Source organism: Blennius ocellaris (assembly GCF_963422515.1).
Source record: "Blennius ocellaris genome assembly, chromosome: 3".
In the NCBI taxonomy this organism is placed as follows: Eukaryota; Metazoa; Chordata; class Actinopteri; order Blenniiformes; family Blenniidae; genus Blennius; species Blennius ocellaris.
In genome coordinates this window covers 11369462-11387935 of record NC_137652.1, presented here as the reverse complement: position 1 = coordinate 11387935, position 18474 = coordinate 11369462, and the positions used below count along the sequence as shown (strand labels likewise).

Genomic DNA, 18474 nt, shown 5'->3' with positions numbered 1-18474 from the left:
TCAAAGTTTTATCAACAGGAATCAAATAAATCCAGAAAAAAAGTAACTAGCAAATGTTTTTTCGCAAAAAATGTGAAATTGGATACTTTCCCACGACACACCTGACTATATCTCGCGGAACACCAGTGTGCTGCGGCACAGTGGTTGAAAAACACTGCACTAGAGAGTCAAACATAAGGTCCCTGGGATAAAACCGGCCCACAAATGGCTCCAATCCAGCCCCAAAAATCACCAAGTAAGGTGGTTACATAGGATTTATAGGAGTTTTAAGGACATTTCACTGTATTTTGCACCAGAATGTTTCATTTTTAGTACCCACTGTTTGATCTTGCAAAATTATAGACAATTACCCCCTCTGCCACAGCAAAGCAAAACATTCAAATATTAATTTATGGCAATATTTTGCCCACAAGATAAAGTCAAATTTTATTTTGTATTTGTTTTGTACACATCTGTGTGTGTGTGTGTGTGTGTGTGTGTGTGTGTGTGTGTGTGTGTGTGTGTGTGTGTGTGTGTGTGTGTGTGTGTCATGCAGTTTGTAACATGGCCAGGAGCCACCACAGCAGCCAGGACTGTTGTTCACACGCCTCAGGGACTGATTCACCTGTTTGAAAAGCTGTAGAGGGTCCTTCTTATGATTCGGTCCCCTGAGCTTTTGCGCACACCGTGAACACTTAAATAGCCTCATCAATTATTTAACACGGACCATTATGTATATCATTGACTGCCGGATGATGTTAAAGGTTAAGGGGATCTCTCAGGAGCTGGGCATGTGTGTACATGCTCATGCATGTGCAGTTGGCTACACGTGCACTTCCATGCACACATCCTCCTCTAATGTTCCTCAGTTCAATCATCGCTCATCCGCTAGATGCAGGCCTCGAGCTGAAGGCGGAAAATTGAATGGCCACGCAGAGCCACGGGGATTTACTACTGACTGGAAAGTCCACCGGCCACTGCTCTGTGGGGGAAAGGCTGCATGACATTTAAAACTATTGATCAGCAATGAAATAGGGGGTCAAGGCACTACAAATGCCATGCCTGGAGTGGACATGGGGCTTACTTCAGCTGCAGCATAATTACTTATGTGTCATCTGTTTTCTGTTTAAGGCTGAATTTCATCAGACAGTCAGAATGGCTTCATTGATCACTGCCTGCTTAAAAAGGCTTGAGTTATGCACTTAAAAGTGTTCAAGGTAACACCGCAATGCAACATTTGTCCTTTTATTCCAATCAAGAAATATTCTGAGAAGTACAAGGAGAAAAACTGACTCCGACTTGTACGTGATAGATTTCTGTATTGTTAAAAGTGATATAATTCACTAAAACTGAAAACAATTGACTGAACAAAAAGCTACTCACTGAACTAAGAGCCTCCACTGAATTTCTTAAATTCTGTTAAAGTCTAAATTTTGAGTGTTGACTGAAAAGGTGTCACAGAGAAAACAAAAACAATTCTTGATCCTGTAATTGATTGACCCCTGTGTGGCGGCCAAATTATGTGATACTTAAAATTATGTGACTGCTGTTCATTACCTTGATCGTCACAATGAGTGGTGTTTTCAACACTCCAGAGACGCAATTAGAATTCTGAATGGTTGATTAGCATAACAAAGCAAAAACACTCAAAACTGTTGAAATTTTGTATGGGCAACTTTCTAAGGCTTTCAACTTCAACAAAACGTATTGGAAGCAGATGATGTGGAGTCATTGTAATGAGATGCAATGTCTTCTCAGACCAGGCGTTGTCACAGCGTCTCAGGATAAATGATAACAACTTGGCCTGAGTGTGGCAAGCGTCACTAAAAGCACCAACTTAGTATCCACACTGCTGATTGCTACAGTGAAGTGCGTAACTGTTTTTGTGATATGACAGTTTTTTTAGTTTGCTCAAGCACTGCTCTGGTGAGGGGGAATTGCTGTCCGATGGCTCTGTAGCCCCGACGAGCGGCAGGCAGAAGTATGTTGTACACAAATAAAAAACGTATTGGTTCAACTGACTAAGTCACATTTACAAAACAATATTTTCAAGTGAAAATGGAAAACTTTTGTTGCATTTTGGGTGTGTCTTCACAAACTGTGTTTAGAGCCGCCAGAAATGCAACTTTTTGAAAACAGCTCTCAAGGTGGAACTTTTCGAAAACTCTCCAAATCCATCTCCATGTACACGGGTTAAACTGTAACTTTTTGAAAATCTTTTTTTTTTGTGAAACGCTGTTACTGTGTATGCGCTCCAAGGCTGTAATAAAAAATTCTTCTGCACATGTGAGTAGATGTACATTAACAACAATAGCGGCCTCCGGAGTGTCATGACTCCCAGTCCATATACTCCTGGGACTTGGTAGCAACTTTTCTGAAACGAAAGCACAAAAAGGGTGAGCGCTGACATGAAAAACTGTCGAGTAAATAGGGCCTAATATTTCTTTCGTGATGAGTGAGAGGGCAGAAGTTTCAATTGTTTAGCCAATTAATCACGCAAAACCGTAATGAGTATCCTTGACAGTCGTGGAAATCTATTGTGGAGCTTCTTTCTGCCTGACTCACCACCTTGTGACGTCCTTACCTTGCTTCTCTGTCGAGCTACATCTGTAAATGTTAGTCTTGGCACAATAGTTATCTCGTAGTTTGATTTTTTTCAAATTTAGGATGTAAAGGTAATGACTTTGACACCACATAAAACCAGCTTTTCATAAGATTGAAAATGCTGCAAACAAATATGAGTTTGTTTTAATCACGATGACTCGATCAATGTTGACATTTTTAGAAGATAATATATTTTCATAGTGTTTTATTCTTTTCAGCAAGACATCCCCTTTTAACACATCGTCAAAGAAAATTGGTGCTGGATCAAAACAGTGTTTAGTATAAACACTAAAGCATTCCACAAATGACAAATGCAGAAATATGCATGCGCTCTTCTTTCATCGTACACATACAGCGATGCATATTAATTGTTTGTTTATTGATCATGTTTCTATGATTGTATTCACATGCACAAGCATGAAATCCTCCTCTGCTGTTATCTGCAAATGACTGCAGACACACTGCTAATCAACTGTTTGAATATGAGCACTTATTAAATCCGGTGTCCTTTTGTGCATGTCAGTGGAAAATTGGCAAAGAAGCAGCACAATTCACCAGCTGCATTGGTGATGCCTCCCCAAGTGGGCCAGGCTTTTGTATGCTGTTTATAGCGCATTAATAAAAAAAAAAAGGTCAAATATTGTTAATCATGATTGTAGAATATCTGTAAGGTTATTAAGTTATGTTGATGCATATTCATTTATATGAACAGGCGTTTCACAGTCGATGATTCTAAAGTCATTAAAGCAGCTCTTAAAAGTTTACATTGTGCACCTTTTACTGTATTTACTTTGTTACAGTCCCATACCATGCTGAGCTCTTGTCTATACAGGCATTATGCGAGAAGTGTGTGTGTGTTTTTAATATGCCAATTAATACAATATATAGAAGATAAGCAAGGTATTTTGCATAATTATTGCATTTGCATCTGGCCTGTGGAGAACCCCAGCATGTTGTTGTATGACATTTTGCCCATAATGTTGTGTGGAAGGCCCCTGTGGTTTGACACGTTAAAGCCTAATGAACCGAACTGCTCAGTGTGCTGCTTTTCAACCCACAGAAGTGTTAACACAGATGTTTGAATTATTTCCTCAAAAGTAAAGACAGAAATACACGTGTGACTTCATTTTTAGTTGGCCAGCAATTAGATATATTGTTGCAACATCTGTGCGAGCAAGCTAGTCATCTATTTGCACAGTTCCTCTCATTATATTCTGTGTAGTTGTGTGTCTGGTTATGTTACTCTAAATGTATAGACATTACTGCTATTGGTAAGATTTAACATTGGAAATACTAAAAAATAAACGTTTATTCAGTCATTCTTACATTTTTCATGTGCTCTGTTACAATTTATGTAAATTGTGGGGTGACCTGCATTCAAGATGATTTGTCTTTTTAGCCTTTAGAAATTTGAATGAAGAGACTTGTACATTTTAAAACAATAAATCTACCACTAACGGAAACCAAATCAACAATCTCTTGATATAACAAAATGTATGATGCATACAGCCTGCAGACTAAAACTGCGCCCCCCCCAAAGGTTGCATTCTGGCCCATGGGGTGACCTTTTTTTAATGACTCAATTTAATAGGACTGGGTTAAAAAGCTTATGTGCAGCAATGAATTCCAACACCAATTTTGCCTGTAGAATTAATGATGTATCCATGCTGTAATGGAAGGTTTGTGTAGATAAACACGCATAATGCTGAAATTGTGCATGCTCAGGTGCGACAGGCGTTTTGCCCACGTGAGTCTCAGGAGAATCACTTTGGAGAAAAAAAGATTTCAAACTGCCATTTTTAAAGGTTATTTATAGTTTATTTTGTTATTTTGGTGGTCTGGCCTCCTCGAGATACAAAGGGTGCATGTGATCCCTAAACTAATAAATTTGACACCCTTGGTCTGAGCGAAAACCTGTGTAACATTGCTGCACAGGTGTAAGAATTAAGCATGCTTTCCTCGGTGATCTCTGGTGAAGGCAGCGGTGTTGTGTCTGAATTGTTGCTGAGAGAATGGCAGAACTCGCAGCTGTATGGAAGAAAGCCCAGTGTGGTCTTGCATCACATCCAAAACAGTGCAGCTAATATGCACGATAAATGGCTTTGCCCACAGACAATTACCAGCTACCAGAAAAGGGCAAGGATCCATCCCCTCAGCACAGAATGTATTTAGTTTTGTGTTAGGCTTCCTTTGGATGTACGAGACAAACATTACTGTGGCTCTCTGCATTTTTATTCTTGAGCTACTGTAGTTTTACCTCATTCGTAAAAGGATCCAGCGTCCATATATTTTATTCTCTCACCTGCGATGACGCGTAAAAAATATTTTTGCATAAAAGTCATCACCTTTGTCAGCATATTCGCCATTATATATACGAAGTAAATATATCCATCTTCTGTAATGCTTTATGTGAAAGCAGAATACAAGCTGGAAGTGTTCCCCGCTGACAATAGGAAAGCCCAGGTGCACCCGAAACATTACAGTACATTATAGGGAAAACACTGAGAGACACTCACACACACTTACATTCACTCATATGTGCCATTTCGAGTCATCACTTAAACTCACATGTACACTCCACACTGAAAGCCCTCCAGCTCGTCTTCAATTTCGCTGTGAAGCAGGAGCGCTAACCACTACACGGCTGTGTGTATCACAACAAAACAATAAAATCTTTACTTTGTTTGCAAGCAGCATTCTGGCAACTTTGCTTCATTAGAGGTATGGATTAGTTTGTGTTGGTTGTTACCATCTAAGGTGCAGCGTTTACTTTGTAACTTCTGTGGGTAAAGCCTTTTGTTTCTTGGTTTATAAGTTATTTGGTCAGTTCACGTGCTTCCTTTTAGGATTCAACTATAAAACATTGTCGTTATGACGTTGCAGCAATTTCTCCCTCATTGTTTTATAATAGAAACCCGAACAGCCAGGCTATTTATCATCTGCTGCGTTTCTGTGAAAGTGACTGTGATTAAACTTGAATGTTTCAGGAAAGTGTCGCAGTATCCAAGGACCTCACAATGTAATGTCATTCAGCCTGAAACAACACCGCCGCCTTTCCTCGCTGTGATGATTGTCCCCCCTCGGAATGTTTGCTAAATTTGATTTTGATGCTTTATCTAATCAGATAAAACATAAAAATCTAATTCCTCTCCTCTACTACCACCATCACCAAAAGTTGTTCTTTGTTTATCCTTCCAGAAGCCTGAAAAAACTCTTGGCTTGTTTGTGTTGTGTCTAAATACAGCCTGTGATGTGACCTGATGTATCATTTTGTTTATGCTGCAAGTATCTTTTGAAAACATACATGTAAATCAGTTGCATCTCCTATTGAAATTCAGATTCTTATGGATTGTGAATGTTCCTCTACTCTCATAACTTCTTTTGAGCTTATTTCTTGTGTGTTCATCTGTGCATATGCGTGCACATGCAGCAGGATATTTTTGAGTAAAAGAACAACAAAAAACAAAAAGTACAGTTATGTCTGTATGAGGATACATAAATTGATTCAGCCTCAGTTCATGCTGTGAGGTATTTGTGGGGATAATTAAATATACATCAAGCTTTTTAAGTCACCGTTGCAGAACAAAATGTCAACAAGCATTGACTTGATTGAGCCATTGCCCTGTGGGAAGCTACACATTAGGCACATCCAGTCGGCTTTTTTTGTGTATCACACAGGCCCAACCCTGTGTTTATGAATAATTGAGCATCTCAAGTGTAGGTAAATCACACAGACTCATAACTGAGTTAACTCTCATTATCTTTTATTCCATGGAAGACTTATACAAGGACAATAAACTTAAAGGTCGCATCAGCTCCATTTTAGGTAACAAAGAGGAATATACACATTTGATCATTAATCTATAAGCAGAATTACCCGAAAGAGCCAGTAGCTCTAACAGATGTCCATGGTCCACTCTTACATCTGTAACATCATTCAATTATGTACTTATAACAGGCAACCACAGAGACACTCTGACTGTAGAAGATTAAAATAATGCTGAGTACTAAAAATATTCACAAGCACACAGATCTCGGGGATCATAAAGATGACACAAAATACACTCAACTGCACAGTGGATGGATGACTCCGACAACACTAGATGATCTGGCATATTTACATCGCTGATGCTAGTGTTTGGTTGTTGGCAGCAGATGACTGTGTAATTGTATGAGAGTCTGTTGAAATTATTGCTCTTCTTAAGTGCCACGTAATATGGTCACTACAATCACAACTCTCACAGTTTCATCGTCTCCATGTACAGTAACAAAGATTTTAATTATATACCTTGTTATTTTTTTAATGCTGTGAATACCATATGTTCCTCACAATAAACCTCAGTGGGACTATAAAGTATGTTTATATAGAAGCATAAACAATCTTCAATACCAGGGGGAGGCGATAGAGCACTAAACCACTCTCACCATATTTTTGACTTGTCACTATAAATGAAACTTGAAGGGTTTGAATTGTAATTTTTGTTTCGATCTACAAATTCTTTTGTTTTTTCTTTTTCTTTTTTATTAGACACAACCGATAGTATTTGTTATAAGTGACCAAGTTTCTTTCCATCCATCCATCCATCCATCTAGGAGCACTGGAGCCAGTCCCAGCTAAAATTCATACCTTGGGGCAGTTTAGGGTCACCAATTAACCGCACATGCATGTTTTTGGATTGTGGGAGGAAACCTGATTACCTGGAGGAAACATGGAGAACATGCAAACTCCACACACAAAGGCCCCGGCTGGTATGTGGACCCATAGCTTCTTGCTGTGTGGCGAGACTGGTCTCAAAAACTTTTGTAAAACTAACGACTGACACTAAATTACAAATGGACCACAGTCTGACCTGTCCTTGAACTTCAAAATGAGACAGCCAACGCTCTGAACAGTCCTTGAATGCCTCTCAGATGGTGCTATACGAGCTACTTTCACTCAATTTTACCCCAATGAATAGTGAAATGTGTATCCTCAGCACATGCTTGATGCTATTGTATGTATGGAACTTCATGCCAAAAAACTGTAAAATATGACATAACATCTCTAAATCTGGCATATTGCCATTCTGGCTCAGTACATTTAAACAATTGGCGAAAAGAAATCCATATTTCTTATGACTATAGAAATACTCACTTCTGAGACGACAGTGTTTAGATACATTTTAAAGCATTACAATTGTGTTCAATTAAAACCATATTTTTTTTCATCTCTTATTCATCCATATTCATAAATCATACAAAATTAATCTTTAGATCAAGTTTAATTGAATCTGCAATTAAAAGGAAAAGTACCTGTGAATCTCTTTATGTTTTGATGGTATTGAGCTTATGAAATCCTGAGGGAAGCATCAGTTCTTTCAACTATTGGTCAGGTAAGCATTTATATGTTGTATTGGCAGTGTGCGTAGAGAATAGGTAAGATGGAAGTTTAAATGTTATGTCAGCATATAAGAAATATGAATCCAATACACATTATATTAATTAAACAAAACATTGCTGCGGAAAATTACTAAAACGATTGATGTTTATGAAAATAAGGTGTATTGCCAACTTTTTCAAGGACATAGCCTTGTGAATATGCTGTCAGTCAGCAAACTCCAAGGGTTCCATGAAAGCAGAAAGCAGAACACCTTTGTGATTTGAAATGCGAGTGCCACCCTCAGGACCCCGAGGCTGTAGCAGAGGTGTGGATTGGTGTCGTGATGGTGGATGGAGAATCACCAAGATGTTGTCTTGTCAATCCTATTGATGAAGTTGGAACTCATGAGTAAATTCTGTTGTTTCCAGGTGAGGCTTTCCCACAGCCAATCACCTTCTTCTTTTCAGATAAAAACTTTTTTTGAGTTGCTTGCGGCTGTCTTGTCCTCAATCTTTTGCTCAGAGTCGTTTTTGTTCTCCGTCAGTTTCATCTTTAGGTCTTTTTTAACAACCCTGACTTCCTCCTGATCTTTGGCCACGTTTGCTCTCCTCTTCCTGTTCAGACGGCCTGATTGATTCATGCTTGTTTGGGTGGAATGAAGTGGAAAATACATTGAAAAAAACAAAAAAAACAAACAAGACGAAAAGGCCAATGTGGATTCATCAATGAACAGGACTCAAGACTGAGTACACTAAATTTTAGTGGTTCATTTTGTTTGTGGTGTAGTGGTAATGTACGGTCTTTCCAGTCGAGTGGGAGCCTTTCTGTGTGCGGTTTCCCTGTTGTCCTAGTAATGTTCTCTTCCGGGTTGTCCACTTTCCAGCCTCAGTTCAAAATATGACCTGTACGAGGTTAACTGCTGTCTCTAAAATCACCTGTAGTTTTGATCGTCTGACACTGAGTAATTGTTGTTTGTTGTGTCACTTTGTGTGGACTTATAGGACCTCTTTGATTTGAAATTGGTGTAAAAATCAGTTCCACACTCCTAATAGGAAAGTAAGGCAGCTCTTTTGAACACACTGGGGGACTTCATACACATTTGGTCATTGTTGATTTACTTGCTGACAGTTGTGAGAAATTGAAAGTAGATGGACTCTTCCTTTTATGTGTCCATAAATGTTGTTCTGTGGACAGCCTGTATCCATGTGTTGTTGTTTTTTTCCCCCCATGTGTGAGAGGAATATTTGCGTGTGCTCTCATAAATATGAGTTATTGATTGATAAAAGAAAACTTAAAGTGAAATGAAACACACCATTGTGCTTCGTAAAGAACACTCATTCAGTTGTGTCAGGCGATGCCGAGCGGGCGAGTTCCTGGTAAGCAGCTGTATCATAGTTAAGGCCGAGGGCAGCTGTTAATGCAGATTCTAAAAATGTTACTGAATCATGAATAACTTTTTTTTATTCCCAAAGTATAATCACCTAAAAGGCTGACTTGCTCCCATATCAGCTCTGCTATTCCTGGATCCAGCATGAGTGAGGACATACATCATTAAAGTTTGTTTTCCAGGCGAGAAGCCCTTAAGTAATGCAGCCGAGACAGAACATAACTTTGCTCTTAGGAGCTTTCCCAAAGTGAAAGCGTCTGATATATTCCACAAACTAATCATATCACGCCATTGTGCGGGTTCAGCTGCTGTCAGACTGATAGTCCCGAAGCTAACGCTGACTGAGGAGTGTGATGACGAGAAATTCTATTCGTGTTCTTTCTGACTGGACTCGGACGGACGTGTGCCATTGTGTTCAGCAAAAGAGTCAGCGGCAGGGCCGCATTGGCAATAATTCTTCTCATGAGTGAATCGGTGACAGGCGGCGGTGATCGGTGCTCTGCTGCTGCTGCCGTGCCTGTGAGATGAGAGTTTCGCTTTTATAGAGGCCTGTTAATTGATCTCCTGGTAAAAGAAATGTTCTTTTTTTTTTTTTTTTTTATTTTAGATTGAAATAAAAAAATGTGCTCTTATATTTGGAGGTATCAAAATGATCTTGAATATAATTGAAAAGACAATTATTTTGTCCATTTCTATCCAAATACTATATAAAACCGTTCAAGCTTTTTTAATTGAAAAAAAAGTGTAATTTTGATGTTCAGTAAAAGTGTAGGAACATCATCTGATTTGATTTTCATGACTATTAATGAAAAAAAAGACATGATTGTATATTCCGTAAATCAAGAAAGAAACTTTACATTTAGCAGTTGTCAATGGCGACCAAAGGGTTAACATGTGTTTTCTCCTACATAGAAACGGTCACGCCATAAATGTACAGTGTTGATAAGCTTGAAAGCTTCCAGCTTTGTGTCAAGATTTTTCAACTTTTTCAAGCATCGGGTCTCATTTTCTGCAACTGTCCTTGGACCGCATAACTGCATCAACAACATGAACCAACGCATCACATTTGCTCTAAACATTTGCTTCTTCTTTCATCTTCCTGCTGACTGCCAGTTCAGTGTATTAGAAGAGATCAGTACTCACGCAATACGATGCAGGAATAGTTTTTCAACGTACAGGAGGTTTCCTAATGGAAGGTGTCACATTACGCTCCTACAAAACGATCTCCTGTAACACACCCAACTGATTCTGTGGCATTTAGATCAAGTGCTCATTTTGTAGGAGTTTGTGACGCATCATGCTATTGACGGTGTGCAGTGTAGCCTGCCCAGAGGAGCTCAGATCAAGGGAAAGGATTGCCCGCGGCTGAATTCGGTTACATATCTCTACCGGGGGAGAAGGGCAGTCTGACGAACTGACTTTGCCGCACTTCTTTTTAAGCTGAGAGATGAAAACCTGCAGTGGTTGCTCTCTCACACGAGGCAGGTTCCTGATTGATGCCTCATACAATTTAGCTATAATAGAATTTTGAATGAATTGCCTCATTATGACTGTGGAACCGCATAATATTGACAAAGACATAACTATTTATCATTTTGTAGTCTCAAACATTTTCCCAAAGTTGTTTCGCTGAACATCCAGCATCCAGGACAAATCATGCACCCATCATTTTAATGAGAATTTCATGTTGAAAATGTAATTTTTTTAGAATTTAAAGAAAATTGTAGATGTAAGAATTCCCCAAAAATCGCAATACTGCGATGATATAGTATTATAGGGTATTCTAGGAGGAAGTATCACATCTCACTCCGACTTAAATACAGTAAACAACATGTAAACATTTCAACCTTAACATTGCCAACAAGTTTATTCCTTTAACACAGTAAATTCCTGCTATAGATCCACAATGGCTTACCATTGATTAACTTTAATGTTCTTTTTTTTTGGTCCTCTTTAGGTGAACTCTCTTCATTTCAGACTACAATGTCTCCTTTTTCATGAATCCTATTGAACGGAACTCAGTGCATTTGCAAAGCAATTTCAGGAAGCCAAGTACTCTAATGACAAAGACCAAAGACCAATATCGAAAATAAACTGAAAACGAAATGTTTGCCCAATCGGACGAAATACAACATATAACTTGTTTGTTTCATACATTGCTTGATATTAATCACAATATCAGCACGCACAGAAATACAAACAGACTGACTGAAATCAGATAAATGAGGTGTTCATAACTGTCAACCAGTTTGCCCCAAATGCCCATCTATGGAAACAGTCTAAAAAGCATAGTGAGCATTATAATGGAGTAAAACCTGGAGACGAGTGCAGGATGTCTGGAGAAACAACACCTGACTTAACCCTAAGCCCCTGTTTATGTTTTCTTGTGAAAACGGTCAACGTTTCCTGCATTCTTTCCCATTTAGTTGCAACAACAGTTTCCTGTCTATGAAAAAAAACCTAAGAAAAAAAAAAAGCAAACATCAAGATGCAGCGATAGCTGGTATAAATTCGGCTCAGGAGAAAGAGCACTGCCATCTGCAATAAATCCATGGTGACTACAATGCATGATGTTATTATTGTTTGTCGTTTAGATTTGTCCCAAGGTATCACCCCTGAACATAATTGCGTTGTATATGATATCAATATAGTACATTTTGTTCACATAACTTAATGCTAGATGTGATATAAGATTGTTGATGTTATAGTGTTACACTACTCTTAATTAAAAGAAAAGGTTTTTTTTCTCTGTACAGCAATATCATTATATCTTTCGAAGATATGAAAACTCTGCACACAAATACTTAATGTGTCGTAGTCCTAACATCGGCTGATTGCTGTAGATGTGAAGTTGAAGGTATATTACCTGATAAGTATACCTTATTGATCCCTCTTGAAGGAATTACTTCTCTGCCTCCAACACACCCTATCCACAGTTGAACTTTACGACACACGTGAGAGCGATGGGCTGCAATGGGGCAGTGCCTGGGTAGCTCGTTTGAGTTAAGAGCCACGACTTTTAGGCCACCACAGATCAAACTTCAATCTCTGTCAATATGAATGACTGCACGTTTCTCCGCTGATTGTTGTCTCTTTTTTTGCTTCTCCTAGGTGACTACTCTGGTGAACACCAGCAACAAAGGACCATCCAGTAAGAAGAAGGGGCGCTCTAAGAAGGCCCATGTGCTGGCAGTGTCCGTGGAGCAGGCCACCCAGAACTTTCTGGAAAAGGGCGAGCAGATTGCCAAAGATAGCCAGGACCTGAAGGACGAGCTCATCGCTGCTGTGGAGGACGTCCGTAAGCAAGGTGGGCGTCAATGTTTTGTGTGCAGACGCGACGCCTGTGTGTTTCACTTGTTGACTGACTGGTCCCATAACTGCGTTGTCAATGCGCATCACCCAGTATTATCTGTGATTCGCCACCTGGCATCTAGCAATTTGCTCTCGCCTTCAGCTGTTTTATTATTGTTTATCTCCCTGAAAGTGCAATATCTGACTCAACTTTAGGAGAATGCTGCAGGTGCCTTGTGTTTAAAACTTTCAAGAGCATCATTCATTATCTGCAATGGTTCATGGGTAGCTCTCCTGTCTGATTGTTTCTTTTTTTTAGCAGAAAGTGTTTGAAAGGAACAGCTAAAAGACATTCTTGTTTTGTATTTGCGGCATCTGATTTATATCTTGCTACTTGAGTTTGAAGACTGGATGATTAAAATGTTATTTGTTGGTGGCATGATCATGTTTAATCATGTTTCTAAATAAGTAATAATTACAATAATTATATTAATATTATTGTGATGTATGACTGTATTATTGCAATGCATTACATCATCATTATTATTATTATTATTATTATTATTATTATTATTATTATTACAAACAATGGCTGTGGTTGTTTCCAGTCAACTTGAGTCCTAGATTTCTTGAAAAACATGTTCAAACTCCTCCATTAAAGCTTATTATGTTAATAGTATAGAGACTTTTATTGTTAATAAAGTCTCAATATATGTAATTAGATTTTTTTCCTCATGACTCACCCAATGTAGTATTTTAAGATGAGAACTATAATATTCAACTGGTTAAAAACATAACATGGCCAGAAGTTCAGAATCTCCTGTTTTTCCTTACTATCACTGTCAAGTCAAGTGGAAATTAAAATGAAAAGTGATTGTGAACTGCAATGGCTATAACTGACTTGTTGCAAGTTGAGTGGTCTTTTCCCAAGAACAATGGAATCTGTGGAAGAAAATGAATTAATGTTTGTGTTATCGGGGCAGGGGGGGGGGTGGTTATAACTGTAAATGTGTTCTGTGGTATCAGAATCAGAAAATAAAACCTTATTTATCCTCGGAGGGCAAATATGTTAATTAGGTGCTCGCTTGAACGTGTGAGGTAGCAAACAGGAAAAGTAATTTCAGAGACAGATGACAGAGAATCGATCAGATGGGCCGGGCAGGTCTTTCCACTCAGGTTCACCATGGGCTGATGGGACTTTTCAGTTGTAACCACAAAAGAAGACAGACTTGTCATCAACCTCACTCATCCATTTCCTCCAGCCATTTGTCCAATACCGTTTCCATTTAAATATAAAAAATACTATTGCTTTAAGTGAACTTAAGTGAAAAGTGAAAGTAATTCTGTTGACCTAATTTTTTAATTTTATTTTTGGCAGTACTATACTTTTTGAGGTGTGTAATTGCATGAAATTGTAATGTCTGGGAGTGGTAATAAGTGCTCCGAATGTCAGAACATGTCAAGTGACTGCACACCTTCAGAGGGATGCCGAAGGCAAGAGTGGCACGGTAAATCCATTAAACGTACGAGATTAGTGGCCATTAGTTTTTGGGCTTCACTCGTTTCATGCGGCCTCGTGAATGTAATGAGCCTCGTTCTGAGTTGTTTACCCTAAAGTCACACATCGTTAAAGCTTCGACTGTCTGTGATGGCGAGGATCTTTGCTGACAGTAGGACATTATAGACACCCATTCTCATTAGCTGTAACTTAAGCGTGGTTCTGTTCGCGCCGAAACGTGTGCGTGAGTGCAGCACTTCAAACTGTGCCAACTCTTTTCCACTCGCTCTCTCAGATGGAGCAATGTCACAGTTATTTGTGGCTGTCTAGCGTTTCTCTTCTGTGTTGAGAGCAAGTCAGCAAGCCTTTATGTGCATCAAATGTTTGTCCCCAGAATGGGATTGGATTCTCTTTTTCGGTAACCACATCAGCAGAAAGAGCAAATGGAGCTCAGCCTATGTTGTGTTGTCGCTGTATTCCTCATCCTGCACTGTCAGCTCCACTTGGCGACCGGTGCTGTAGAAAACTGACTTGACTGCTGCGGCTCTCAGCTCCTGCGAGGTGTGAAATAGACTGTCGCCATACAGGTCATCACATCAGCTGACATAAAAAAAAGGAGAAGATCAATCTCCCCCCACTTGTTAGGTATGCAAGACGAAACCAAAGGAGAACTGAGACGTATCTTCAGGCGGAGTTGAGAACACAGTTGATTTTTGCTCTTGTGTATGCAAATGTGCACATTTATACTCGCAGTAATTGCACTGTCCTCTTCAAGGACTCTTTTGGCGAGGCTCTGTCCTCCTAAAAAGGCAACAAATTATACTGACTGCCTGCTTGTCTCACTGGGAAAGGGCCTGGAAGTTGGTACTTCACAACTTCTAACCTTTTACTGGCAGCATGGAAATATGGACTGACTCAGAAGCTTTTCAGTACAGAAGTGTCCCTCTAATGGGCTCTCACTTTACACGCCACTTCTTTACTAGTTTGGACATAAGTGCATGTCGGGACATCAAGGAATATGGTTTATGTTCATAATGTCACATGTATTAGCATGGAAATCTGCCATATTGGTCATGTTTGATGGCCCCTGGAGAACGGCCCCTTCTCACGCTGGACTTTCCGCAGCAGCCAGAAGTGTCGCTCTTCAAACGGCTTCTGCGGCCTCTTCAAATGCCTTTAAAATCCGTCATCACCTCACCGGACCTTTGTCATTCTGACCTCATCAGCCCAAACCTCTTTATCTTGTCGAGATTAAATTAAAGATGCTGATTTCAGACCACAAGGGGCTTCAGCAATCAGACCTTTGGCACTGTCACTCTTGAAGTGTTCATCACTGAGCCAGAGAGAGACTTCCAGCAACAGCTTGGTGTGTGTGTGTGTGTGTGTGTGTGTGTGTGTGTGTGTGTGTGTGTGTGTGTGTGTGTGTGTGTGTGTGTGTGTGTGTGTGTGTGTGTGTGTGTGTGTGTGTGTGTGTGTGTGTGGGTGTGTGGGTGGGTGGGTGGGTGGGTGGGTGGGTGGGTGGGTGGGTGGGTGGGTGGGTGGGGGTGGGTGTGCGTGTGTGTAAAAGAAAAAGCCACGTGTATGTATGACAGGATTAACATGTCTGCACACAACTTTTTGTATAAACCGCTTCATTTGCTTTGTAATTTGAAATCCTGCTCGGCCTTCACCAACATTGACCTGTTCCCTCTCTTCAAACTTACCAAGCAGGAAAACTTTTCCATCCTTTGTTTTGGAAACTCACCAGTGGTTGTACATTAGCATCCACATTTACATCTTACTGACTCACTGTTGCTGATTTACATAATGCAACATAAGCAGCATATTTAAACAAATGATTCCATTTCAGTCAGTTTACCTCCAGATTTGGTCACTGTTCTAAATGTCACATGAGATGAAGCACAGTGGTGGTATTCTGGACATTTTGTAGTTAAGGAGAAGGACAAACAAATGTATGGAGGAAGATCCATCCGATTTTTACACAGGCAAAAGAAATAAATTACAGTACATAATGTCTGATTTAAGAATAAAGAATGGCGCTATTATAGACATTACATTTTTGTCCAAACATTACCAGACAATTAATGTTGTTGAAAGTTCTGTTATGTGCTCTATCTGCTTTGCTTTAAGTCTCACTGGCACCTTTTCTTTGATCAGTTTTTTTTTTTTTTAGTTTTATCCAGTCATGTCGTTTTGTCCTTTTTACACCTTTCAAGATGCAATCCTGAATACACAAAGTGAATCGTCTCTTCTTTGTTGTGACATTCATGTAGGTGGAAATCACTATTGATGTTGGAAAAGATTGCTAAAGCAACAACCTTGAGGTGACAAAAGTAACTTCACAATGCAGTTTATAATGATGATTTCAGTGTTTGATACAGATGAGAACTTCGAGAAAGACATTTTTTTTAATCTCTTCTATCATGCATGCTGCATGTGAGTATAACCTCTCACAATGAAAGATGATTTAGAATCTTTGGTTTTCAATGACAGAAGTTTAAATTGTTATAAAGGTGATTTACCACTATGGAACATATTTATATCTTTCTTTCTAGTTCTGTGGTGTTGCAATGATTAGTCCTCTTGCTTCACAGTGACATTGTCACAGGTTTAAGGGGTGACGCTAAATTGACCGCCAGTTTGAATGAGAGTTAATGTGATTCTCTGTGTTGTTTCCCTATGATTAACTGAATAAATCATGATTTATTGGTTCCAGCATGCTGCAAGCCTGATTTGTTTAAAAGTAAAAAAAAAAAGAAAGTAAAAGTGATATGAAAGAGGAATGGACTTCTTATTTTAAGACTGCTGGTTTAAACGATAGGGAACGCTCACGAGATTCAGTTGGGTTTTAATGTATAAAACACAAACCCGCAGAACAACGCCACAACATGCTGACCGCCATTGTCTTTTACTTATTGTCCCTCTCCCCCACCTTGTAGGAGAGACAATGCGCATCGCCTCATCAGAGTTTGCGGACGATCCATGTTCCTCTGTGAAACGTGGCACCATGGTGAGGGCTGCTCGCGCTCTGCTGTCTGCCGTCACCCGCCTGCTCATCCTCGCCGACATGGCTGACGTCATGAGGCTGCTGGCTCACCTCAAAATTGTAAGTGCGGTTGTTAGATATGCAAAGTCAACTCCCTAATACATTTAATGACTTGTGTTAGGGTTGCAACCAGATGTAAGAAACAGTCACAGAATATTTTTGGAAAATCATGCCAAGAAGTTGTTTTTTTTTTACACCTAAAAAGACCTTCTTGATGCGATATAGTACACAGAAGCAATGTCAGCTATTATCGCAACACACACGTATTGCACTGTGACCCATGTGTGATGAGCTGTGGACTCTCTCAGTGTAGTCATGTGAAAAACAGTTTTCTTAGTCACTTATTATAGACAGTAGCTCACGGCTTTGTAAGATGAAGCTAATGGGAGATGCTTTGAAAGACTGACGTGCATTTCGGTATATGTGAAACAAACTCATCCCCACATGCATCTTGAGCTGCTCATTTTGGTCCTCTCTCACAAACACGCAAAGCCACTCGGTATCCTTTTCATTCTATCCAGTTTCATTCTTGAGGACCGCAGAGGGGCTTAACTCAAGCCTGTATAAGCCATGCCATCAAAGGCCACTTAAAAGTTATCTCTCTCTCTCTTTCTCTCTCTCCCTCTTTCTTCTCTCCATTACATCTTCTGTAACAACCTCATTAGGAATACAAAGAAGTTTACAGTCAAGATGCCGCCACAAAACCACGTACCTATATTTTGAAACTTGGAAGCAAATAGAAAAATAGATAAGATATTGGAATAACATGAGATGAATTGTATGTTTAACCACATTGATAATATTAATTAGCGGCCTGTTCCGTGTGTGTGTGTGTGTGTGTGTGTGTGTGTGTGTGTGTGTGTGTGTGTGTGTGTGTGTGTGTGTGTGTGTGTGTGTGTGTGTGTGTGTGTGTGTGTGTGTGTGTGTGTGTGTGTGTGTGTGTGTGTGTGTGTGTGTGTGTGTGTGTGTGTGTGTGTGTGTGTGTGTGTGTGTGTGTGTGTCAGGTGGAGGAGGCTCTTGAGGGGGTAAAGAACGCCACCAATGAGCAGGATCTGGCCAACCGCTTCAAGGAGTTTGGGAAGGAGATGGTGAAGCTGAACTATGTGGCAGCCCGCAGACAGCAGGTAACTGGGGAAGCTAACGGCGTCATGCGCCGTCGTTTTTCGAGTGAAACAAACACACTCGTACCCCTGTGGGTTGGAGGAACTCAGATCAGCGTGCTCACTGCAACTTGAAGTTTAAAATCAATGGGAGCTAAAAAGAACATTTCCTCCATATTTTTTTCTGCACCCAAATAACTCTTCAAGTAT

At 39.8% G+C, this 18474-nt stretch overlaps 1 protein-coding gene across 1 annotated transcript in view; it reads left to right on the top strand.

Annotated features, from left to right (window-relative positions):
- ctnna2 (catenin (cadherin-associated protein), alpha 2) overlaps positions 1-18474 on the top strand; it is a 353855-nt gene that overhangs the window by 45709 nt on the left and 289672 nt on the right. The window contains exons 3-5 of the mRNA XM_080518161.1: positions 12441-12636; positions 17058-17224; positions 18169-18288. Coding sequence (XP_080374287.1) covers positions 12441-12636; positions 17058-17224; positions 18169-18288 — 483 coding nt within the window. The remainder of the gene's footprint in view (positions 1-12440; positions 12637-17057; positions 17225-18168; positions 18289-18474) is intronic.